This window comes from Halictus rubicundus, chromosome 1 (genome assembly GCF_050948215.1).
Source record: "Halictus rubicundus isolate RS-2024b chromosome 1, iyHalRubi1_principal, whole genome shotgun sequence".
In the NCBI taxonomy this organism is placed as follows: domain Eukaryota; kingdom Metazoa; phylum Arthropoda; class Insecta; order Hymenoptera; family Halictidae; genus Halictus; species Halictus rubicundus.
This window is the reverse complement of record NC_135149.1, coordinates 29,639,813-29,665,996: the sequence shown is the minus strand read 5'-3', so window position 1 is coordinate 29,665,996 and position 26,184 is coordinate 29,639,813. Positions and strand designations below refer to the sequence as shown.

General features: G+C 42.1%; 1 protein-coding gene across 1 annotated transcript in view; it reads right to left on the bottom strand.

Moving 5' to 3' along the window:
* Positions 1-1,259: 1,259 nt before the first annotated feature.
* Positions 1,260-26,184, bottom strand: part of LOC143360856 (uncharacterized) — a 71,986-nt gene continuing 47,061 nt past the window's right edge. Inside the window, exons 5-6 of the mRNA XM_076800011.1 lie at positions 3,763-3,933; positions 1,260-1,729 (exon numbers count right to left, since the gene is read on the bottom strand). Coding sequence (XP_076656126.1) covers positions 1,260-1,729; positions 3,763-3,933 — 641 coding nt within the window. The remainder of the gene's footprint in view (positions 1,730-3,762; positions 3,934-26,184) is intronic.

The window sequence follows — 26,184 nt, the reverse complement described above, 5'->3', positions numbered from 1 at the left end:
ACGCCGCCATTTTATTACAGGGTTGTAAAAAAAATTATTAGAATATTTTGAGCACAGGCTGCTTTACCGAAAACTGTAAAAGGCAAAACTTTGCAAATAATTGATTACTGATGGGTACCCCTAATAATTTAGACTTTTCAGTATTTTCATTATTCCGTTTTTGTTACACGCCTATAGAAATAAATTAATTTAATAGCTCATAGTATTGTAAAAATGGTGAATTTAAGAATTTTGCGAACCGATGCAGGCTTTAACAAACGTGTTTGGATTTCCGTGGCAGATTTTCGACGTGTCCGTTAATTCCGTGGAAGTTTAATGCAGCCGGCCAGTTGATGGCAACAAAAATGGCGTCCGGGTACGGCAGGGATCCCGTCGGAGGGACAGGGACAGCCGGAGCGAGTCCGGATTGCTAATAAAGGGACGTAGGACACTGCGAGGCTGGCCGGCGTAGACCGCAACTATCCATCCGTTCGTCATTTCCAGCGTGCTTTAAATATTAAATAGAGCTCGCTGCGCTCGTGAAAAGGATTATCCGTGGCCTGATGGCCGGGAGGGGGGTGAGCCGTTTCTCTGTGGTTTGCCCCCATGCGAAACGGCCAGATAAAGATTTTTCTACTTGCCCGTGCCGAAAAGGATATTCGCTCGCTAATGAAGGCGATCCTTTCATCCTACGTTCCCCCCTCCTTCGCGGACGATCTCGATTCCCGAGGGAACGTAAACGGTTCCCGACACCCGGCGCACGTAATCCTCCGCGAACCGGAAGCCGGCCAGCAGGAACGAGAAAGAGAGAATGAACACGCCGAAACGAGAAGGGGATTTTCAGGAACCTGTTCAGGCAAGACTTTATTTCATGGAAAATATCTGTGTATTTACAACGTTACATGACTATCAACCTCGTCGAACACGCGCCCCGCCGAATCACAATCTACAGGTCCTGCCGGAAGGACTCTCCCCTCTGGCTTGGTCCTTGAGACAGTGGTCACTCCCGAATCAGTTCACTAGGGGACTCGGAGCCTGCCAAATCTTTCTCAGTCCACTGGGCTCTTCGAGTCACTACGGTATTACCGAAACACTGAGCTTCACTATCAAGACCAACATGAAGAGAGTTCTCAGAGACCTCAGAGTTCTCAGAATTTGTCTCTACTCTGTTTGCGAGCTAGAACACCATGTCAATATCACAATTAAACACCGGGTATAGTATCCTCCACTTCCTCCGAGCCTTCTCCAAGGATATCGTACGCTCCGTCTTCAGGATCCGTTCAGTAGGGTCTCCAGACGTCGTTCCTCTGCTCGTTCTCCTCGCCCAGGACTCCGATCTCCAGTCTGTTGCTGCTGATGGTCAGATTGCTACCAGCTATGGTGACCTGTTCGTCGCTCAGATCCCCATGGAGGTGTAGATGGATCTGATTCTGGTTGACGGTGCTGTACAACTGCGGGCACAGCACCATCGGCGCTGGACTGATGTAGTTCTGACTGGGATTGTTGTAGTAGCCCTGGTAGTTCGGGTTGTAGTTGTGCGAGGCGACCGGGACTGGCGTGACAGGTCCCGGGGTCCAGGAGCTGTAGTGGTAGCCTGGACTTCCGCTTCCGGTTCCTCCGCCGGCGAAGATGTCCGGGTCGCTGGACTTGCTGGGAACCAGAGGTAGCGAGGAGGAGGATGTACCGTGCCCGGGGTACATCGACACGCAGTTAGGCGTGTAGGTGTCCTGCTGGTTCTCCGAGGGAAGCACTGTAATTCGAAGAGAAGGTGAGTTCGATCGTAGCTCTTCCAGGGTTCAGTTGGGAGAGGATTGGGGATCGGGACAGACACCTGGTTCTGTGAGCTTAGAGTACTGGAGTCGGTGAGTCGGAGTCTTCGTGCTTCAGGATTTTGGGTACTAGTCCCTTTTAAATTTTTTACAACTAAAATTGTTAGCATCCTTATTCGGGGAACTGAGAAGATTAGAGGATTGCCTGTCTTGCAAATGAAAGCCTCGAAACCCTGATTTGTTTCTGGATTATTAACCTCTTAAGCACTGTACGAAAGAATCAGTCCAAACGGTACGAACCACTATAGTGGCTTCTGTGGAAAGCATCGGTTTGAACGGTACGAACCACTATAGTAGCTTCCGTGGAAATAATGAGTTCGAACGGTGCGAACCACTATAGTGGCTTCCGTGGAAAGCTTCAGTTCGAACGGTACGCCACTATAGTGGCTTCTGTGGAAAGCATCGGTTTGAACGGTACGAACCACTATAGTAGCTTCCGTGGAAATAATGAGTTCGAACGGTGCGAACCACTATAGTGGCTTCCGTGGAAATAGTCAGTTTGAACAGTACGAACCACTATAGTGGCTTCCGTGGAAATAATCAGTGTGAACGCTACGAACCACTATAGTGGCTTCCGTGGAAATAGTCAGTTTGAACAGTACGAACCACTATAGTGGCTTCCGTGAAAATAGTCAGTTGGAACAGTACGAACCACTATAGTGGCTTCCGTGAAAATAGTCAGTTGGAACAGTACAAACCACTATAATGGCTTCCGTGAAAATAATCAGTTCGAACGGTACGAACCACTATAGTGGCTTCCGTGGAAATAGTTCGAACGCTACGAACCACTATAGTGGCTTCCGTGGAAATAGTCAGTTTGAACAGTACGAACCACTATAGTGGCTTCCGCGGAAATAATCAGTGTGAACGCTACGAACCACTATAGTGGCTTCCGTGGAAATAATCAGTGTGAACGGTACGAACCACTATAGAGGCTTCCGTGGAAATAATCAGTGTGAACGCTACGAACCACTATAGTGGCTTCCGTGGAAATAGTCAGTTTGAACAGTACGAACCACTATAGTGGCTTCCGTGAAAATAGTCAGTTGGAACAGTACAAACCACTATAATGGCTTCCGTGAAAATAATCAGTTCGAACGGTACGAACCACTATAGTAGCTTCCGTGGAAATAGTCTGTTCGAACGGTACGAACCACTATAGTGGCTTCCGTGGAAATAGTCAGTTTGAACAGTACGAACCACTATAGTGGCTTCCGTGGAAATAATCAGTGTGAACGCTACGAACCACTATAGTGGCTTCCGTGGAAATAGTCAGTTTGAACAGTACGAACCACTATACTGGCTTTTTTACCGTCCGCGGCCAAGCGTGCCGTCCCTGGGAGACGGAGTTACGGACAAGCGCACCGTACATGGTAGATGGAGTTGCGGACGATCGCGCCGAGCTTAAGAGGTTAATACTTTGAAGTGTAAGTAAATATTATGTCACTTGAAGCTCTGACGATTTAAGTAGACAGGTTAAGTAGACAGTGGTTCTATCTAGTGAAGATACTGGTACGCATGATTCTTGAAGGATCTCCTGTCAACGTTAATTGAAATAATGATTGTTGCTAAGAATAACCAGTACTAAAAATCTGATCATTTATCTAGGATTGTATGCTGATGTAGCAGGAATAAATTGGCTGAGATTGATCTGCACTGTAATTTAATTGCCCTGAGATTCCCAAGCGATTCTGAACGCTTGATGACTCCGATAACGAGATACCACTCTGTCAGCTACCAATAAGGAAGAAACGAGAAAATCCCAACAAACTGGCAACAAATGCAAGAAAACTTTAATAAACCGACTGGAAATTGTTACGTCAGAGGAGGAAGAACTCGTTCTCCGAACGTCTCTTGCATCACGGAAGTCAGAAGTTGTATCAGGACGTGATGTTTCACAATATTTTATATTTTAATGTTATTTTTCAGACTTTCGTGAATGTAGGACACTTACCAGTGGGCAGTGGCATTGGTTCCGTGGTTGGATGGTGAGAGAGTGGTTCACCAGGATACGAGAACGCTCCACCAGGAATTGGTGAGAATGATCCACCGCTGCTCACCGGAGGTGCTGGATAAGATGTTGCTGATGATGAGTAGGCCCACTCTGTCGTCCCTGTACTCGTGTCTGAAAGAAAACCATAATTCCTCGTGTCAGTCCAATCAATTTAAATTAATCACGTAGAAATTTCAATTAATCATTGGCAATTTACTACACGTCTCTGAGAAGGTGTACAATTTTTTTTAATCCTCTAGATTGCAAAAGAGATTTCCTTGTATCGATTTAAGGAATTAAAAATCAAGAGCGAGATTTCCAGTGAGTAAATCACAGCTGGTCACAGGTGAGTCACTGGTTCCAATGAAGTTGCAAACGAGCACCTAATCACAGCCTAATTAAATATCTCCTTCTCTTAGAGTTTCTTTCATCTCAGAATCTATAACTATATAATTTTCTTCAAAATTTCTAATTTTCGTCTAGTTTATTCGAATCAGTTGCGTCATCAACGAAAATGCTACCACATTTTAATTCTACCTCGTCAATTAAAGTCTCTATTGTCGTGATCAGTGTCTAAATTAGCTACCCAGCAGTCTTCAAAATTTGTTTCGAGTAATCCTCCAGAATTTACTTCTCCAAAATGTTTATTTCTCAAAATTCGTAATAATTTATATTAAGTTTAGGCTCGAGCGAGCGTTACACCGTAACGGGTCACGAAATAATTAACAATAATGTCGAGTAACATCTGCTGAAATATTTATCGCGGTCCTTGGCGACTTCCGTCGGACGTCCAATGAATTTCCAAGTGGCTCGCCGAGTAAAAGTGAGAAAACCAAGAGGAAAACGTCGGCCGCGCTCGATCCGCTGACTCATCATCGATGATTCGGCGAGGCTCCGGTCATCTCGTACCTCGCCGCGCGACGAGAACTACGACGAATCGGAATGATTATGAAATACGTATGTATTCGAGCACGATCGCGACAGATCCGGGGAATAATGTTTCACGAAAAAGTCGCCGGCGACACACAATACTCCTTCTCTCCATTATTCCCCTCGATGAGCCGTTTCACCTTTCATTCGGCATCTGTAACACTAGAGTTTGCTTCCCGTACCCGACGGCCTTCGAGGATTTATTTAACACGACCCCTCGGTGCTAGTTTTTATCGTTTCCCGTTGTTTGCTGCTCCGGTGGACCCCGTTTGTTCAGTAGAAATGTTTATTGCAAGTCTTGAACCTGCTTGCAATTCTTACTGCGCAGTTAAACGAATAAATGCGATACGTGACACATATCTGTTGTATTTATTTACTCGTTTACTTATGCTTTAACTGATCAGTAATTTTTTCTAGGGAGAATTCGAGATTGTGGAGAAATATTCTGTGTAAAAATGAAGGTGTTGGTAAATCTTTAATCTTTTTTTTTCACAGTTGTGGGATTCCAAACACTGTTATTATGTTTATATTACGCAAAGAGAACTCTACTTTTACAAACTCCAAAATTTCGATTGCATATTTCACGTTTCCAATAATGGAATTTTATTCAGCAGCAGCTGCTCGCTACCAACAATACAAAAAGTTGCAATGGGAGACTAAAAATGCAAAAATCTGTCATTACAAGAATAAAAAAATAATCTTTTATATTCCTACCTATTGCATAAAGTCATAATTTACCTCCCTGATTATTTATTCAAATAGCATAAACAAACCCAAATATGTATTATCCAGTAAAGAGACCAGATTTCGCACCGAACATCAGAAAGTGCTAAAATAAAAATTCCAGCAACTCAGTTTTTTCTTCCCACAGCTTCCCTGCTAAAAGTTTAAATTGTTTACGGTTTGCGTAAATTGTCCAAATTGTTTCTGACCTCGTCAACGTCTCGAGAGGCGACATTTTCGTTCGCAGAAGCCCCAAGCATGAATTTCCCACGAACTCACGGGGGGAATGTAGAACACGTTCCCCGTAAAAATCCGACGGCAGAGTTCAAAGAACTGCGCGTGTATCATCGTCGCGTACTCGCATACGCGATGCTAGACTCGTTTGACAGCGAGAACAGCCGGTGGAAAGTCCGTACATTGGTGATTCTCGACGGAACGCTCGATGACAAAACCCGCTCCTTCAAGGGCGCCGTTCCGCCGGTTCTAGGAAGACCCGTGCTACTGAGAAGCCCCCGGTGCCGAGATTTTACGACTCCTCTCTGCCAAAAATTCAAAATCTCTCGCTACGGGCCATCCTTCCACAAACTTGCACGAGAAAATAACAGAGCAGCCGGGCAACTGCCTTTTCTGACCTGACAGCATGCTTCAGACCGGGAATTTTGTCTGATCACTGACTGATTCTACTTACAAATCATCATGAGAATTTCTACACTGTTCCAGATAGTGCACACAATCTTTATAGTATTTAATTTTACTGTAAATATCATTGCAAAGAATCCGGTTTTGGAAGCAGGAATTTGTTTTAATTACTTCCTTTAAATATTGCAAAGAATTTAATTTTGGGACAGTAATTTGTCTGATCACTGGCTGAATCTACTTACAAATTATCATGATAATTTCTACACTGTTCTAGACAGTGCAAACAATTTTTATAGTATTTAATTTTACTGTGAATATCATTGCAAAGAATCCGGTTTTGGAAGCAAGAATTTGTTTTAATTACTTCCTATAAATATTGCAAAGAATTTAATTTTGGGACAGTAATTTGTCTGATCACTGGGTGAATATACTCACAAATTATCATGATAATTTCCACACTGTTCTGGATAGTGTACAAAATTTTTCTGGTACTAAATTTACCTAAAATATTATTGCAAAGAATTTAATTTTGGAACCAGTAATTTGTCTGATCACTGGCTGATTCTACTTACAAATTATCATGATACTTTCCACGCTGTCCTAGGCAGTGTACAAAATTATTCTGGTTCTTAATTTTCCTAAAATATTATTGCAAAGAATTTTACTTTGGAAACAGTAATTTGTCTGATCACTGGCTCAATCTACTTACTACTTATCATGATAATTTCCACACTGTTCCAGACAATGCACGAAAGTTTTCTGGTACTAAATTTATCTATAATATTATTGCAAAGAATTTAATTTTGAAAGCAGTAATTTGTCTGATGACTGGCTGAATCTACTTACTAATTGTCACGATAAATTACATGCAGTTCCTGACAATGCTCAAAACTTCTCTGGTACTAAATTTACCTAAAATATTATTGCAAAGAATTTAATTTTGAAAGCAGTAATTTGTCTGATCACTGGCTGAATCTACTTACAACTTATCATGATAATTTCCACACTGGCTTAGACAGTGTACAAAATTGTTCCGCTACTTATTCCACCTAAAATGTTATCAATTTTGAGAAGAAGCTGCATTGGGAACGGAAAATCCGTCTGATCATTGACTGAATCTACTTACAGACCTCTGTAACAAATCCTGCATCGTTTCGCACGATACAAAATATTTTTGCGTTACTGACTAGAACTCTCTTAAAAAATCCAGGCCACAAAGCGAACTTCTGGTATGTCCTTTTAGTCTCCACTAAAGTCGACAAAGTTTCTACTCGACCACAAAACGAGCGAATCACACGACTCCTTTTCCATTTGACCGGACTGTCAGTGAAAATGTGTACACGCCAGAATTCCCGGACAGCCTGAAAAGGTCTGCCGCAAGGAAATTCGAAAGATCCCGTGGGGACACGAATGCAGATCCGGAGACCGTTTACGAGGGAATTAGCAACCGTTAATTACAAAACCGCCGCGGCGGCCGTTTTCTTCGAGGGGATTACGAAGCGTGCAGCCCGAGTCAATGGCGAAACCGGAGATTTATCGGCTATTAAAATCGACGGTTTTCTAATCAATTCTCTCTGCGACTACCCCGCCTTGACCCGCCGTGTACCCATTGTGTACCTGGTGTCCATTAGCGCGTTCTACAACGCGATTTTCTTGTGCGGTCCACCAAAAAAAAAAGAAAAAAAAACAAATCGGCACACGTTCCCGACACATGGGATTGATCCATATCGTCGAACAATCGGTGCATTTTTCTCCGAACCGAGAAAAATCAGCGGACCAGCGTAAAATGGCGTTCAATAGCGTTGCATAAACCTGGTAGAAAGTTCGGTCCGGAAGACTGAAGAACGATCCAAAGAAATCGCAAATTCCGTTCTCGAACGACAGAATTTTGTAGCCACTTTGCTTTATGTAATTTTATAATATTTCTCTGCTGGCCGTTTAGGTGTATTGGGTAACTGAAAAATGGTCTGCGATGCCTGCGATCGTGTAGAACGTGTCAGAGAGGTTTCTCAATTCAGTCTAAGTATTTATGTAAATTCTTCAATATGGAATTTCGGTAATTAATGTATGAATTGAAAAAAATTGGAAAACTAAAATAAAAATACTATTTCTAAGTACTAAACTGAATAATGTTTCTACTAAATTAAAAATACTGGAGGAACAGAACTCTCACGATTGACTATTTCTGAGTACTATACTGAATACTGTTTCTACTAAATTAAAAATACTGGAGGACCAGAAGTCTCACGATTGACTATTTCTGAGTACTATACTTAATACTATTTCTATTAAATTAAAAATACTGGATGACCAAAAGTCTCACGATTGACTATTTCTGAGTACTATACTGAATACTGTCTCTACTAAATTAAAAATACTGGAGGACCAAAAGTCTCACGATTGACTATTTCTGAGTACTATACTAAATACTGTCTCTACTAAATTAAAAATACTGGAGGACCAGAAGTCTCACGATTGACTATTTCTGAGCACTATATTGAATACTATTTCTATTAAATTAAAAATACTGGAGGAACAGAACTCTCACGATTGACTATTTCTGAGTACTATACTGAATACTGTTTCTACTAAATTAAAAATACTGGAGGACCAAATGTCTCACGATTGACTATTTCTGAGTACTATACTTAATACTATTTCTATTAAATTAAAAATACTGGATGACCAAAAGTCTCACGATTGACTATTTCTGAGTACTATACTGAATACTGTCTCTACTAAATTAAAAATACTGGAGGACCAAATGTCTCACGATTGACTATTTCTGAGTACTATACTGACTACTGTCTCTACTAAATTAAAAATACTGGAGGACCAAAAGTCTCACGATTGACTATTTCTGAGTACTATATTTAATACTATTTCTATTAAATTAAGACTACTGGAGGACCAAAAGTCTCACGATTGACTATTTCTGAGTACTATACTGAATACTGTTTCTACTAAATTAAAAATACTGGAGGACCAAATGTCTCACGATTGACTATTTCTGAGTACTATACTGAATACTGTCTCTACTAAATTAAAAATACTGGAGGACCAAATGTCTCACGATTGGAAAATTCTGAAAAAATTATACAAGTTACAATTATACAAATTTATAAAAATTCTTAACTTAGTAATAACTAAGACACCCTGTATTTTTTGGCTACGTGAGATTGCTGGATAAAATGTGAAATAATTTTCCCATAAAATTATACTTTTTCTTTTGCGTCCAGGGAAAGTTTCCGGTCAAAGTTCGAGAAGGTGACACTCTGTCAGGTATCCTCGGTCCAGGGGAAGCCAGCCGGTGCGGCGTGAAAGATAAGGTCGAGGTCGAGGGTCCCCTGGCAAAACTGTCGTTACGCCTACCGGCCGTGGAAGGTCGAGGTCGTTTCGGAATTCTCAAAGGGGACCGCCTCGGGGATGGGGGCGTGCGGGTGATTACCGAAAATGGCCGTGTATTTGCCGCAATTACCGGAACAACGGTAACAAAACAAAGGCACATCACCGATGGGTCGGCGTTCGGGCGACCATCTGTTGGATAATAGTCCGTTTCGAGCCTCTTCAGGGAAGAGGAGGAGGCTGGTTCTATGAACTAGAAGCTGCCCGAGCGGAAGACGAAGAGGAAATCTCGCGATCCCATTCAATCACGTGAAAACACCATTCCTACTACAAACGTACCAAATTTCCCACAAGACGAATCACCATTTTAGAAATATACGTCTCACAAGTGGACGGCGAATTTTTAAACAGAATAAAAATTCTCTCTACGAATTCCAAGATAGGTTCTTTTTTAACACTAGGTTTACGGGACCCATCAAAATGACGGGTTTTTATTTTTTTATTTTAAAAATATTAAGATTGCAAGGATACATAGATGAGAAATTATTTAGGAAATTTATTTCTTTGGGTATATATTACTTTAAAAATGTTGCTAAAAATGTGGGTAGCAGGTTCTTGTCATTTTTATAAACTAATGCAGAATAGTCACTTTTAGTGCTCCGTAAACCTAGTGTTAAAATAATTCTAACGACTCCAATGTGACACAAAATAAAAAAATAACAAAAAATAAAAAATACCATTCCTTCTGCAAACGTACATTTTCCACAAGACAAATCATCAGTTTAAAACATACCATGCGTCTCATAAGTGGATCGCGAATTTTTAAACAAAATAAAAATTGTCTGTACTAATTTCAAGAGACATAGTTCCTTTTTAAAATAATTCTAGCGACTCCAAAATAAACAGTATTTTTAAATTCTTCGATCATGTCCAGTGTTTTACAATTGATCTACCCATTGTCGTCACGAGCGCATCAAATCTGCAGCCCACTGCAGCAGTTTCCCATGCAATCAACGACATAGAAATGCACCATTTTGTAATGAGACCGCCATAAAATTCTCGCGTACGACGCGTGTCTCTTTTCGAGCCAACTGAATGTCCTCCTTTCACATTCTTTCCACCCGGTAAAAAATAAATGAGACACTCAAGGTGATCGAGTGTCTTGTTCGTCCTGTGCGCACACTAACGATGCGACTACATTAAAAATAGCATGAATGCGCGGAAGAGCAATGCGCTGATCGTCCAACACACCAGAAGCCTGATCACCAGTTCACTCGGAGGACAAAACAGCGATCCATTGAGGATCGCGATGGATCATCGACGATCGGGAAGGAGTGGACGGGGGATCAACGATCTATTCGTCGGGCTTTCTCAGCGTTGACTCAGCACTCATTGATCGTCTCGGCACGGTCACGGTGCCGTTCTCAGGAGACTGTTCTCGGTGTCGCGTAGTTGTAGTCGATCCTGACCGAAGGAACGCACGAGTCCTGACCAAAGGAACTCCGAGTTGTTTACTACTTCCTTCTCTCCCTCTCTCTCTCTCTCTCTCTCTCTCTCTCTCTCTCTGTCTCTTGTTCTATCTGTCTCTGTCTCGCTCGCTCTGTTGCTCTGCGGGTGTGAAACCACAGTGAGGTGGTTTTGGTGCTTAGTCCTCCGACCAGCCATCTACTTAACGAACCGTCCATCGACCGCCGTCATTTCGTCGTTTCTCGGTTTCTCTCCCACCTAACTCTGCCCCACACCCGATCCCCTGTGCTACCGCCAGCCGGTGGTTCGATCCTCGGGATCTCCTCATCTTCCTCCCCCGAACAGAGATCGGTCTACTAATCCGCGCGGAAATCGCTCGGATGCCTCGAGACGTCTCGTTGCGTCGGTTAATGGCTCGCCTAACCGATCCCAGCCGGTGATCTACCTGGCGGATGATGTCCCGCGATATATCGCACCTAGCGGGGATGTCCCCGAGTTCATTTCTGACAGGATCTGGGAGGTTCATAGCGGAAAGTAGAGTATCGTGGCTGTTGAAGAAGCTGAGACTAATCTGGGAGCTTCAGGAGTCCAAGGATGTTAAGATGAAACTGTTCACTATGATTTTGGTTTGATCGAGGATTAAGATTTGACAGCAAACTTTGCTTGATGAGGGCTGCCAAGATGAAACTGTTCACTATGATTTTGGTTTGATCGAGGATTAAGATTTGACAGCAAACTTTCCCTTGATGAGGGCTGAGTCCATTTGGATTCTGCATCTAGAATTTTGTGAAGTCGTATCTAGGCTACTGATGGAGATTAGAGCAGGAGAAGGAACCTAACCAAAAGGCTCTGGGGCAATTGTGGTGGCCAATGCTGGACTATTGTAGTTGTTGAGGAGTGTTTCATTGCTGAATGCAGTCACTTCTGGATGGAGACGTTTAATACGAGGGTACCCTGGTACCTTTGGATTCTGGAGGATCCAGCTTCAGGATTAGAGCTTTTGGTCTCAAGACACCCAATCGTACTAAATACTTAGGGTACCAGGAGTGCTGAGGGATCAGCTTTAGGTTCAGAGCTTTTAGACCCGAGTCACCCAATGGTACTAGATATTTAGGGCATTAGATGTATTGAGGGATCGATCAGCATTAGGTCCAGAGCTTTTAAGCCCAAGACTCCCAATAGTATCAGATATTTAGGGTATCAAAAATACTGAGGGATCGATCAGCTTTAGGTTCAGAGCTTTTAAGCCCAAGACTCCCAATAGTATCAGATATTTAGGGTATCAGAAGTACTGAGGGATCAGTTTTAGTACTAAATACTTAGAACCTCAATAGTACTGAGGGATCAGCTTTAGGTTCAGAGCTTTTAGACCCAAGACACCCAATTGTACTAGATATTTAGGGTATCAGAAGTTTAGGTTCAGAGTGTTTAGATCTAAATCACCCAATGGTATTAGATACTTAGGCTATCAGGAGTACTGAGGGATCAGTTTTAGGTTCAGAGCTTTTAGTCCCAAGACACCCAATTGTACTAGATATTTAGGGTATCAGAGGTATTAAGGAATCGATCAGCTTTAGGTTCAGAGCTTTTAGTCCCAAGACACCCAATTGTACTAGATATTTAGGGTATCAGAGGTATTAAGGAATCGATCAGCTTTAGGTTCAGAGCTTTTAGACCCAAGACACCCAATTGTACTAGATATTTAGGGTATCAGAAATATTGAGGGATCGATCAGTTTTAGGTTCAGAGCTTTTAGACCCAAGACACCCAATTGTACTAGATATGTAGGGTATCAGAAATTCTGAGGGATCTATCAGCTTTGGGTTCAGAGCTTTTAAGCCCAAGACACCCAATAGTATCAGATATTTAGGGTATCAGAAGTACTGAGGGATCAACTTTAGGTCCAGAGCTTTCAGACCCAGGAAACCCACTACTAGATACTTCGGGTATCAGAAGTACTTAAAAATGGTAAAGAGCTTGATAATTTGTGTGCGATTACTGTCTTCAGAAAATTCTGACTGGCTCGAGAACGGGAGATGTGGAGGTAGAGGACGTCGCCGAGATTTCCCATGGGTCCGCGGATCAGATCGTAGCAGGCGAGTTCTCCGCGGATCCCGAAGACGTCTCGCAGGGAAACACAATCCCCGGGACAGGATACCTGGCGCAAGAAGAAATCGGTGACGGTAAGCGATACATATGCGGGGCAACAAGAGTTTCCTGGCGGCTCGTATGCGTAAGACTTCTCTCTCTCTGACCGTTCGGGACGTTAGGCAGGCTTTTGCCAGTGTTTATACCGGCCCTGATGCATAAATACATGTGTGTGTGTGTGTGCGTATGTGATATACACGCGAGGACGGCAAAGAGAGGGCACACGTGCGTGTGTCGTCATTCGTGTCGGACAGGAATATCGAGACGACGCAATATCGACTTACGTTACACGACCAAACGAGCATCTATCTCGGTGGGAAACGAAGCCCCGCACGGCTTCGTCTGTTCGACGTTGTTCCTCGCGTCCGATCTCTTTCCGACTTTGAACCCTCCTTTCGAGAAAGCACTCGAGACGAGCCGTGCTCTGTCCTATCTAGTTTGCAACCGATCTCCTGGAAATTCTTCGACAAATCGAGCAAATCGATTCGAGGATACAATACTTTTTAGAGGATCTCGCTACTGTCGCCATTGATCGATCGATCTTCTGGAAATTCTTTGCAAAAGGGACCAAGCCTTCGAAATTCTCAAGATTGGGCACTAGTGCTTGATTCTATTTAGTTTGCAAACCATTTCCTGGAAATCTACGCAAACTGAAGACGATAGAAAGAGTGGGTATAATTATTTTTATGTAATTTGTTACTGGCACGGTGAAAGATTCACGAATCCATATTTTATTTTTGTGCTCCATATTTTTTAGTTTGCACTTGGGGAAAATGGAAGGTCTGGGTGCAAGTATTTTGCTATAATTTTGCGACCATCGCGCTAGGTGGCCCCTGAAGCCTTTAAAAGTCCTCAAGGTTGGCTACTCGTGCTCCATCCTCTTGAATGAAATTGGAAAAATCCAAAAACTAACTATTAGTATAAAGTCAAGAATGAACGCTTCCAAAACCTCCAAAGGAAGAATTGCCACTGAGTACCTAACCTAGAAATAAATTAGAAAAGTCTACATACATCAGCTAGCTCTTAAAAAGAAGTCCCAAAAGAAACACTTCCAAAACCTCCAAAGGAAGAATTGCCACTGAGTACCTAACCTACAAATAAATTAGAAAAGTCTACATACACCAGCTAGCTATTAAAGAGAAGTCCCAAAAGGAACACTTCCAAAACCTTCAAAGGAAGAATTGCTACTGAGTACCTAACCTAGAAATAAATTAGAAAAGTCTAAACACACCAGCTAGCTCTTAAAAAGAAGTCCCAAAAGGAACACTTCCAAAACCTTCAAAGCAAGAATTGCTACTGAGTACCTAACCTAGAAATAAATTAGAAAAGTCTACACATACCAGCTAGCTCTTAAAGAGAAGTCTCAAAAGGAACACTTCCAAAACCTTCAAAGGAAGAATTGCTACTGACTACCTAACCTAGAAATAAATTAGAAAAGTCTACATACACTAACTAGCTCTTAAAAAGAAGTCCCAAAAGGAACACTTTCAAAACCTCCAAAGGAAGAATTGCCACTGAGTACCTAACCTAGAAATAAATTAGAAAAGTCTACATACACCAGCTAGCTATTAAAGAGAAGTCCCAAAAGGAACACTTCCAAAACCTTCAAAGGAAGAATTGCTACTGAGTACCTAACCTAGAAATAAATTAGAAAAGTCTACACACACCAGCTAGCTCTTAAAAAGAAGTCCCAAAAGGAACACTTTCAAAACCTCCAAAGGAAGAATTGCCACTGAGTACCTAACCTAGAAATAAATTAGAAAAGTCTACATACACTAACTAGCTCTTAAAAAGAAGTCCCAAAAGGAATACTTTCAAAACCTCCAAAGGAAGAATTGCCACTGAGTACCTAACCTAGAAATAATTTAGAAACGTCTACATACCAGCTAGCTATTAAAAAGAAGTCCCAAATAAATTAGAAAAGTCTAACCATCAGATGGGAATTAAGAAGAGGTCCCAACCGAACGTTTCGCCAGAAAAACATCACGTGCGCCAATAAAATTTAAAAAAAGGTCCCAAAATCAATCCACATTCCCAAAGGGCCCCAGGGACTCCGAAATTCCCGGATGCCTCTCTCTGAAAGGCTCATAAAGGTGAATTACGGACAAGAGGGTCGCAAATCATTACAATGAATGCAGATCACGAAGACTTCCGTAAGGCCCCACAAAAACTCGACGAGTAATACTCGCAATTTGCCGGGTACTTGGCACGGTACCGAACAATTCTGAATCCCGAAGAGAGAAGACAGGGCCTACCATTCGAGCCGCAATCGTCCGCCATTACGACACGAAGGTTCGCGAGTCTTCGGTAATTTGCCGGGGCAATCCACGGTTCGTAAATCTGCTGGGCCCGATTCTCCGACGACGGTTGCGCTCGGGGACCGATCGCCGATCGGGACAGGGCAATTACGTTCGTCCTGCTCGCGTTTTCGCGCACTCGCCGTTATTCCCCCATTGAGAGCCGCGGGGCCCCGTCATTCATCGGTCGGCGATCCACAAAGAAGGAAATCTGTTTAGCAAGGGCCCGAGGGGCCCCGCGTTTCGCACGCACGCCGCAATTTGCTCCGCGGCAGAACAATGTCGTAGCTTCTGGACGAAAGATCGACACGCTTCTTTCTTCCTCCGTCTCGTCACTGTCCCCCTTTTTTCCTCTCACTTTCTTGGGGCCTCACCCGGGCCCCTCCCGCCCGTTTTCCCTTCGGCGAGGAGCCTTCCGCGACGCGTTTCGCGGGGCCCTCTTTCTTCTCTCCGCTCCACGTTCGCGCGTAATTTCGAGGCTGAATGAAGAGCATGAATGGAGCCGGGCCCTGAACGGAGCGCCCGGAAACTCCTCGGGCCCCGGGCGTCCCCCCCCCCCCTCTCTCCCGGCCAACCATACTGCTTGGGATCATCGATTTCACACGAGAATTGCGCCGGCGATTATACACGTGGCCCCGGACTTTGCGAGTTTTTGGATGCGTGCGTCTCAGACCGTCTGCCGGAATCTAATTGTCCTCTTTGGCGGCCCAACTGCTGTGAAATTTCGCCGATTCGTTTTTTAGCACCGCGCGAGATGAGTATGCTTCATTGCTTTGTCATTGATCGATTTAATTTCTTTTTCAGATTTTTTAATTTGAATTCTCTGTTGAGTTTGAATGGTTTGAAAATCGGAAAATTGGGATACCAAAAATTAAATTCTCACTTTGTTTCAAACTTTATGGAATTTTTAATGTTATGGACAAACTTGTCCTTCATTCAAGGCTTTATAATTTATGCTAACTTCTGTTGCTATGTCGCCAGGCGATTAAATCAGCAAAAGTGTGTATCTCTAAAATATATAAAAATCTTTTAAAAATGATAACAAATTAAATATGGAATATTTTCTTACGATTGGTAGTTTTAGATGCAATTTTAATTTTTCTGGCAACGTTGAGAATCAGAGGACAGCCTAAAAAGCGTCCGAATCAGCATAAATCGTCTTCCCAGTATCAAACCAAAATCCTCGAGATCTGAAGGTGTAAATGCAGGCCGGAAGCAGCGAATTAAAATTTTGAAAGGCCTTTCGAAGCATCCGAAAATTGATCCTTTGTGTCCTCCGTGAAAAGAAGGACTGCGGCTAGCCGCAACGCGTCGCAACAACTCTCGTCGTTCTACAACAATCGTCAACCTCGGTTCTCACTGTCCAAAAAGGCTGTCGATTGTCAATAGCGTTCAGCAAAATCCACGGTGAAAAGAACGATGCAAGAATGATTTGATGCTAGACAACTGTCGTTCGTGGAAATTAGAATTAAAAATTAAAAATGATGACCAATAAAACTGAAACCTTATTTAAATAAAATTATTGATGCCTTTATACTAATTTCTCGACTGCGACTACTTATGCAAAATCAAACATTTCACCATCAAATGTAAGACAGTGGGGATGGTGACATTTTATTTCAAATTTATTTCTGTTCTTAATAACTTTGATCATTTGAATTCTCTTGATATTTTCACTGTTTTGCATTGCATGTACTTATTGTTCTCATAAATTCATAAAATCCGCAGTCTACTCATTTTTATGTGAGATATGGTTCCACTGAAGTGACAAACGGACAAATTGTAAACTGTGTTACAGTTAAAAAAGAAGAAAAATTGGCAAGAGGAAGTTTTCAAGTTAATCTCGACGCGCTTGTCCGCAACTCTATCTCCCAGGTACGGCGCGCTCCGTCCGCAACTCTCTCTCCAGGGACGGCGCGCCTGGCCGCAGAGGGCACAAAAGCCACTATAGTGGCGTTACCATTCAAACCGATGCTTTCCACGGAAGCCACTATAGTGGCGTACCATTAAAAACCGACGCTTTCCACGGAAAGTCGGATCACCAAACACAACGAGCCTAAAACGTCGAGAAAGATTAATTTCTAGGATTTCTACGAAAAACTGTTTGCTCGAGGTCAAGGAACGGCCGATTATGATGATTTTCGGCGGAATCGGAGGATCCCAGGATCACCAAAAGCGACATCGATCCGGTAATCCATTGTTCACGCTCAGGTCGGACCGTTGATTGGCGATCAATTAAGTTTCGACGGGAAAAAACGTGAGCGGGCCAAAGAAACCGGTGTTTCTTGTCGGTCCGGTGGCTCCTCGCACGGGCTTCCATAGTGCTGGATTCTCCGGGGCCCTGTTACCGTTTATCGGCGAGCTCAAACGAATCGTCGGCTTGGTTTTTCGGTCGGAATCGTCGCCCGGAACATGCTTTTTCGTTGAACAATTGTGCACGTACGGAACCGTTTTCCAGGTTCGTTTCGAATCGGCCGACAGACGTGAATTCGGCTGGACAGCTCGGCGAACCCGTTTCCACGCTCCTTTCCTCTCTTGCAAAATGATTTGTTCGCTATACTCGCGCGAGAAGACGTCCCGACAATGGAAATCAATTTTAGCCGATAAAGCTTTCGTCAATAATTCTTAATAAATAAAATTGTAACTTATCTGAGACTGGAATCAGCATGTTTAATATATTAGGGATACACATAAGTATCTGTGTCACATAAGTGTCACATAAGTATCAGTTCTGTACCGATCGTTGAAACACATATTCTTTTACAGTTTTCGGTAAAGCGGCCTGTATTCAAAATATTCTAATAATTTTTTTTACAACCTTGTAATAAAATGGCGGCGTCTGGGGGATTGAAAGTTTGCAGGAAAGATGGCAAACTGTCCTTGATAATGCTGGAGATTATATAGTAAATGAAGAAATAAAACCTGAATTTACTACAAAATTCGTTTCAGATTTCAAAATAATTGATTACTCCTAATAATAATATATAATAATAATATTGGTGCTCCTAATAATTTTTTAGGGTGCAATTACAAAATTTCTGAATTGAACTTAACCTAAAAATGAACGAGTCAGTCTCTTTTGATTGCATTTATCGGTCCGCAAATTTTTTCCAGAGAATGAATTGTTCAGGGAGGATCCTGAGAATATGTATCAGGGCAGGAGTGATCTATAGGATCGTCTGAATGGTCAGGTGGACAAAGAGGCGGCGAGGGGGGCTTCGGGAATGGTGAACGGAAGTACACCGTCGAGGTAGACGAATTAGGATCGAAAGGAAGCCAGCCGATGCTGTTCGTCTTCTGGTTTTTTCGTTTTTCTTTCTTGGTACACGAAATCCCTGTACTCGTAACATCCGAGCCGGTACATTGGCTGGGTCGTGTCTATAAAGCGAGAGGGAGAGAATGAGAGAGAGAGAGAGAGAGAGAGAGAGAGAGAGAGAGAGAGAGAATGGAGAAAAAAATAGGGAAGAAGAGGAGGAGGCTAAGCAAGCGAGGAACAAGAGAGAAGTAGAGGATCGAGGAGGTGGAGAGGCAGTTACGTGATCCACGCTCGAGAGGGCACGGATCCTCGCGTCGATCTCTCCGAGATCCTCTCTCATTTTGTCTGCGGATGATTTCGGCTCGTCGTCTATCTACTCTTCCTCTCTCTCTCTCTCCCTCTCTCTCTCTCTCTCTCGCTCTCGTTTTTCGTCTCCTTTATTAGATGTCGAACAATACCGGGGCCAAATTGAATTACTTTGCCGCTGGGCGTAAACTGTAACGATCCAGCCGGCGATATCCAGGCTCGTAACGAACGATCTACAAGAGGATCTCCTGGACGATCGCAACACGTAAAGAAGGCAACTCGGATCCACCGCGGAGATCGCGAACAATTAGCGCAATTAACTCGTTTATTTCTCCGTTAACGGTGGGTAACTATTAAACAACTTCAGCATTTCGTGTATCCTGTCTCTTTAAGAGCTTAATATTTTTCTTGTTAAGTAAGAAGAGCTCGATTTGTGGGTTTTTAATTGGCGTCGTTATTTCAGAAGTAATACATCATACGAAGACGCATTCTTCCCCGACCGCTGTTCGTTAAGAGCTCGCGTTAACGATCAATAACAATTTGCAGATTCAAGATTTTTTGGCACGAAAAGTAAGGGATTCGGGAGCGGAAAATTAAGTAAAAATACTGCCGATTTGTGCCACAAACGAGTTTCCGATTGAAAATAAATTCTTTTGTCTGCGAGTCAATTGTCACGATCGAATTGGGAACAATGGTAATAGGTAGACTGCGGATTTTATGCAACAAAAATTAGTAGGTGTCATTTAGAATAGTGAATAGTAGATTTCATCCAGAAAACTCATCCAGTGGCATAAAATGCTCGGATTCTACGGCATGCACATCGTCAAAATTTTTGGCCTACTTCTAACGCTTATGTTACCAAATATCAGCATAATCTCGTCAGCCTTTCGAACGAGTCCTTTCTCCGAGAAAAATATTCTCATATAAGGACGAAAAGTTGAGGCACGTAAAATCATTTTCGCCTATTTTTGTCGGTAACGTGGTCACTCTACCTTATCGCGAATTTATGGAGTCTTGGCTCTTAAATTCTGAGCTCGCGCAGATCGTTGCCAGAAGAATGTGAGGGACCGCGTTTCTTGTAGTCGTCCGCATTCACAGAAACGGTCAACGAATTACCATACTAACCAGTTGCAACTCTGCGAAACCAGCAACCTCTTCCTCGAGACTTTGAATCGTCGACCGCGCGTTGCGACCACCGTTTCGGATGGATAAGAGGGAAAATTGCTACGCGAATTCGATCTGCGTTGCTCCACTTTTTTGCATCGATCGCGAAAAAAGAAATTCCGATGTCTCTTTTCCTGTTCGGCAGATCTGCTACCGTGAACGTTCCTTTTTTTAATGCTCAATTGTCACGTTTAGCCAGTTTAGGTTTGCTAATTCGGTCAACGAACCTTAACAGGAATTAAAATGATTACGCATCCATGCCTGAACTTCTCTCCACAAATCCCGGATCATTTTCGAACCACGATAAAAATACTGTGAGTATTAAAAAATGTGTATTAAACATTGTAGTGGTGGTCCAGTGGATTTTTAATTTTATTTTGTAGACTTTCAGTTTCAGCGAGAAAAAGAGGTTTCTATCTTGATTTTGTTTTTTTAGGTAAAGATTATAGTTTTCACTGTTTTCACCAGCCACGACGATCCCGAGGGAAGCACCTGATCTCCCGACGCTGCCATGATTTCGCAAGGAATCCGGAAATTCCAGGGAACCATGTATCAGCCGGTTTGACCGATTATGCTCAACCATGTCGCAGAAATCGCAGCGCCAAAAAACAAACGAGTCTTCCTGCGATTTAAAATTTCACAGAAAAATATAGTGAAATTGTAAATTACATTGTGGGACACTAAATACCACAGACCGTGTGTACTCTTGATTATCAACATATAGACAAAATCCAAAATCCAACACGGTGAGAAAAATCGAATGGAATTAAAAATTAAAATTACCGAGGCTGATTATCATACCTAGTTCGAGATAATACCTAATTAGATTTAATGAACGAGTAACCTCAATTTTCTTCGTCAACAAAAACAAGACCAGGTGGCAAATAAGTTAATGACAAAAGGAACGGCAGGAATGGCACCAGCGATTTTCAGTTTCTTCGAGCGGCTAGCCAGCAAATTGTTATTGCAAAAAGAGCAGGAGGCTTTTTTCCCCGGGAGATTTTCGAGCGTTTTTGCTTCGATGTTTCGGTAGGATGACGATATCCCTCGGAGCGGGATCCTCTGGATCGTGAACCGCTTTCTCGGTTCGCTCGTCCGGCTCTCAATTCTTTCGACGTTTCAAGCCGGCGGATCGACCTCGATCGATTTGCTCTCTCGAGATTGTCCCTCGATCATCTCAAATCGATTTGAACGAGTATCCCTGATTGCTGGACGCCTCGATTTTCGGCGATGGCCGACGTGCCAGCCGGTCCCGGCATTCCCGTCGAACCTCTCCGCGGGTCACGAACCTCCGGAAATTTGTTTATGGGGCGCCGTTAAACAATCTGCCGCCTCATTATCCCAGAAAAATCTCGGGCAACCTATCATTCATTTATCACAACCCAAGCGAAAAGCAACCGTCTCTGATTTGTAAATCGTGCGCCAGAAAATTTATAAAATTCTTTGCTTCTCAAGAATTATTTGGTTCGGATCGATGCAAAAATTTCTTTTTGTTTCTGTCTTCGAAGAATATATGTTCTTGTTTTATTAAAATGCAAATATAGAGAAAAATTATTTTCGAGCAATTTTGCACGGTGCTACTACAATTATTTTGAAATCGGAAACTAACTTTGTAGTAAATTCAGGTTTTTATTTCTTAATTCATTATGTAATCTCCATCATTATCGAGAACAGTTTGTCATCTTTCAATGGCAATATGTTGCATATTTGGTTCATTTTCTCTGTTCGACTAGGAAAAATTTTGAAAAAAATCTGAAGTATTGTAACTAGTTAGATACAGGTTCAGAATTTTTTTCCGATTTTTGACTCTTGAAATTTCAGCTAGATAATTAGGAATGTGCTGAATTCGACAAAATATAAATTTCCTGCAGAAGTTCCATCAGCACGCAGTTTACATTTTTACAAAAGTGTGCGGTCATAAACAGACTACAGACCATTGCGCACAATGCGATGTAGCACTGTGCGTAAATCAGATGGCATTCATTTATGAGATACATAAACTGATATCTCAAAATAACAAATGCCCCAATAATAATAACGGAAACTGTGTAGAAAAATAGTTTACACCGCAGAACCCGATTTAAGTAATATGGCAGTAATATTAGGGGGACCCATAAGTAATCAATTATTTTGAAATCTAAAATAAACTTTGTAGTAAGTTCAAGTTTTTAGTTCTGAATTTACTATATAATCTCCATCATTATCAAGGACAGTTTGCCATCTTTCGGAAAAGTGCATCCTCGGAAGGTACGGAAGCCGCCATTTTATTACAGTAAAATAAATTTATACTTTTGAGAATATTTTGAGTACAGGCTGCTTTACCGAAAACTGTAAAAGAATATGTGTTTCACCGATCGGTACAGAACTGAAGGCAAAACAAATTCTTTGCAAATAATTGTTTACTTATGGGTACCCCTAATATTTGGAAATTGAGTGGACAATTTTCATTAAAAATCGTGTTCGATGCAGTTTATGATTAAATCGTATCGGAACTGGTTTACAGGGCCTGTATCCCATGTTTAATAATGACAAATCCTCTTAGCAGTCCTTACAACAAAATGTTTTACATGGAAAGCGTCCATTGGGACGATCCACGACCAACACCCAGGAATTCAACAGCGATTGTCGTGGGAAAAGCATGAATGCGTTTCGAATGAAGGGTTCGATTCAATTCACCCTCCTCCCAGGAGCGACTCCCGTGCCAAAACTCGTCTATCTCGTCCTAGATGCTCGATCTCGATCCCTCGGACAGTCTCCATTCGCGAAACAAGAAAAATAAATTTCGCATCACCCTCTATTCGCATGTCAACTTCCACTTGCCCTTCATTCCTCCGCAATCTCCACTTTACCCTGCATTAGCCCTCGATGATCAATGTTAACCAGCTGGGGGTATCACTGACACGATCAGAATAAAAAAAAAATCACCTCAGAAAATCTCTCGAAGAATTTATTTCAGCAACAGGCCAACATTGTTCTGTAAAATGCAATTTAGTCTCTTGCAAAATCCCCGAATACTATGCATTACAATTTTCGATAACTAGATGCATAAAATTAATTTGATTTTCTTTACGTGTCACATGCATGACACTGGTAGCGACGGTATGAATGACACCTAATGTTTAGACTGCGGATCTTCATGGAAAATGAAATTTTTATACGTCAATTGCAATCTATAGGAGCTAACCAAAACTTTTTATTTTACTCGTTAAAAATTTTGAGATGTTAAAAATAGTATATGGACATTGTTAAACTCGTCAACTGTTTTGAATTGTACCTACTCATTTTTGTCATGAATGCATAAAATCCGCATTTTACTAATGTTGCAGAGCAGAGGCTCGACTGTTTTAAATTTAACAGATCCTATTAGAATATTCTCCTAATTGGATTATAATTAAATTGCGGATTTTATGGATTTATGGCAAAAATGGGTCGACGAAATGTATTTGTACATGTTTGTACGTATGTGTTTGTATTTGTTTTGTTTTTGTGTTAACTCTTTTGTAAAACAGTGAACATTATAATTATTAAAAGAGTAGAAAGTCTCTTTTCCGCTGATCCCTCTCAGCACCGAAATATTCTGAAGAAAGCTGCAAAGAAAAATTAAGATGACTATAATTCAGGATGTCAGGGGTCAAATCGAGAGGATCGTAGGTCCTGCAGTGGGGTTAGGTTAAAGAAGAAGTAGTTTCAGTGCCGTAGGCAACGAGGATCCTCGGCCCTCGCGTTCCGTCGCGGAAAGCTCGTCGAAATCTTGGAGCTTCCGCAAAGTGGAATTTCAGAAATCCCTCGGCTACGCGGTGCTCGGTGAAGTTTATCGCCGCCTGTCGGTTTATCGCGTATCCTGGTGGTACAACATCCTTCGTGTCCGTCCAATCAGGCGCGCACTTGCCGGACGGCTTAAGGAAACCCGTGGTGACCGCTTAGCCCAGACCGCGATAATAACCGGCCGCGGAGTTGGACCGTTCCGTTTCCACGTATCCCTACTTTTCTGAAACGCGGTACTCCTCCGGGAGCTTTCCGCAGATAACCGGAAGCTCCCTTCTTTTTTCCGCGTCCCGGTAAATCTCGGCCGGCTCGGCGACTTCCGGTTAACCGGCGACCGGAACTGCGGTGGGACCGACGTCTTTGTCGCTTTCGCGATCTCGGGGGATTTCCCTTCGCTGCAACAGTATGTATTTGGTTGGCAAGAAAGTAATTTCGGTTGTCACTAATAGACGGCTTTATGTTTTGTTCGATTGACTTCTGTTAACGTTGCGTTTGTTTTCTTTCTGACATTTCATAACTGCATCTTTTAGGTTACTTTTTGAAGCAAATTACACGTGATTTTGATTAAAATTGTTAGTTCTGTGTCAATTTGAACATGGAGTGCAAAAACGAACATTATAGGCACATATTGCTTTTTTATTTCCGTAGAGATGAAAAAGCTGCCGAGGCTCGCAAAGATATATGTGAAGTTTATGGTGTGGATTGCTTAACGGAACGCACGTGCCAGAATTGGTTCAAAAAATTCCGTTCTGGAAATTTCTCACTTGAAGACGACCAACGTTCTGGTCGACCACTGAAGTTGATGATGACCAAACGAAAGCCATTATTGAATCGGATCGTCATATAACTGTCCGAGAGATTGCAAACGGGTTAAATGTCTCGCATACAACTATAGAATATCGTTTAAAAAGTCTCGGAATCGTTAAGAAGCTCGATATTTGGGTTCCACACGAATTGAAAGAAATTCACTTAACGCAACGCATCAACGTATGCGATATGCATCTCGAACGAAATGAAATCGACCTTTTTCTGAAGCGAATCATCACTGGTGATGAGAAATGGGGTGTTTGCAATAACACAACTCGAAAACGATCATGGTCCAAGCGTGATGAATCAGCCCAAACCACGCCGAAAGCTGAATTCCACCAAAAGAAGATCATGTTGTCAGTTGGGTGGGATTACAAAGGTATTGTGTATTTTGAGCTTCTCCCAAGGAACCAAACCATTAATTCAGATGTTTATCGTCGACAACTAACAAAACTGGACATAGCAATCAAAGAAAAACGGCCAGAATCGGCAAATCGCAACGGAATCGTGTTCCACCATGATAACGCTAGGCCACACGCATCTTTGGTAACACGTGAGAAGTTATTGGAGCTTGGTTGGGAAGTGATGTCACATCCACCATATAGCCCTGACATTGCACCATCAGATTATCATTTATTCCGAAGTTTACAAAACTCTTTGAATGGTAAAACTTTCACTAACGATGATGGTCTGAAATCGCACTTTGATCAGTTTTTCACCGAAAAGGATCAGAAGTTTTATGAGCGCGGAAGCTACCAGAAAGATAGCAAAAGATCATAGAACAAGATGGAAAATATTTTATTGATTAAAGTTCATTGCTTTGATAAAAAAATTGGATTTTATTTCACCTAAAAATACCGAAATTACTTTCTTGCCAACCTAATAGATCCGTTCAATCTTTTCTTTCGTGGATTTCAAATTTCACGATTCGAAACTGTAGAAATCGCGCAGACTATTTTTCCGGCGATTTTTGATGCCCCATTAATTCTTTTGATGTTTTCACATCGAATTTTTTAGTGTTCACACAGTCGTCGATATTAATGGTAACTGCTGTAGCTCCTGCTCCACGTGCCATTAATTAATGCAGAAATTGCACAAGTTATTACTTCAGTGATTTTTGTTGGCTATCAATTTTCTTTATGCTTTTAGAATTTGTTTTTCTGCGTCGATACAGTGCTTAATGGTGCTTGCTGTAGCATTGTACACTGTGGCATTGTTTTAGGAAAATATAAAATGGACGACAGAAGTCGAGCTTGTGTCGATATTTTCCCTACGATTTTCCTAAGAAATCTTTTCGAATTAATAGTTTGGCAGAAAAGTGATCGAGCTTCGTTTAAATGCAACATAGCGATTAAGGAGTCTATTGAGGTTATTAATAGCCTAATTTGATGCAGTTAAGAGTGGAGAACCGATTCCGATGAACTTTTTCCAGCGTTCGGCCTCCAAAAATGATTCTCTCGGCGAATTAATTGAGTTCTTCGGCGATCATGGAAGTTTCGAGTTTTATGGGGGCCGCGATTGGGGGGAATAAGTGCC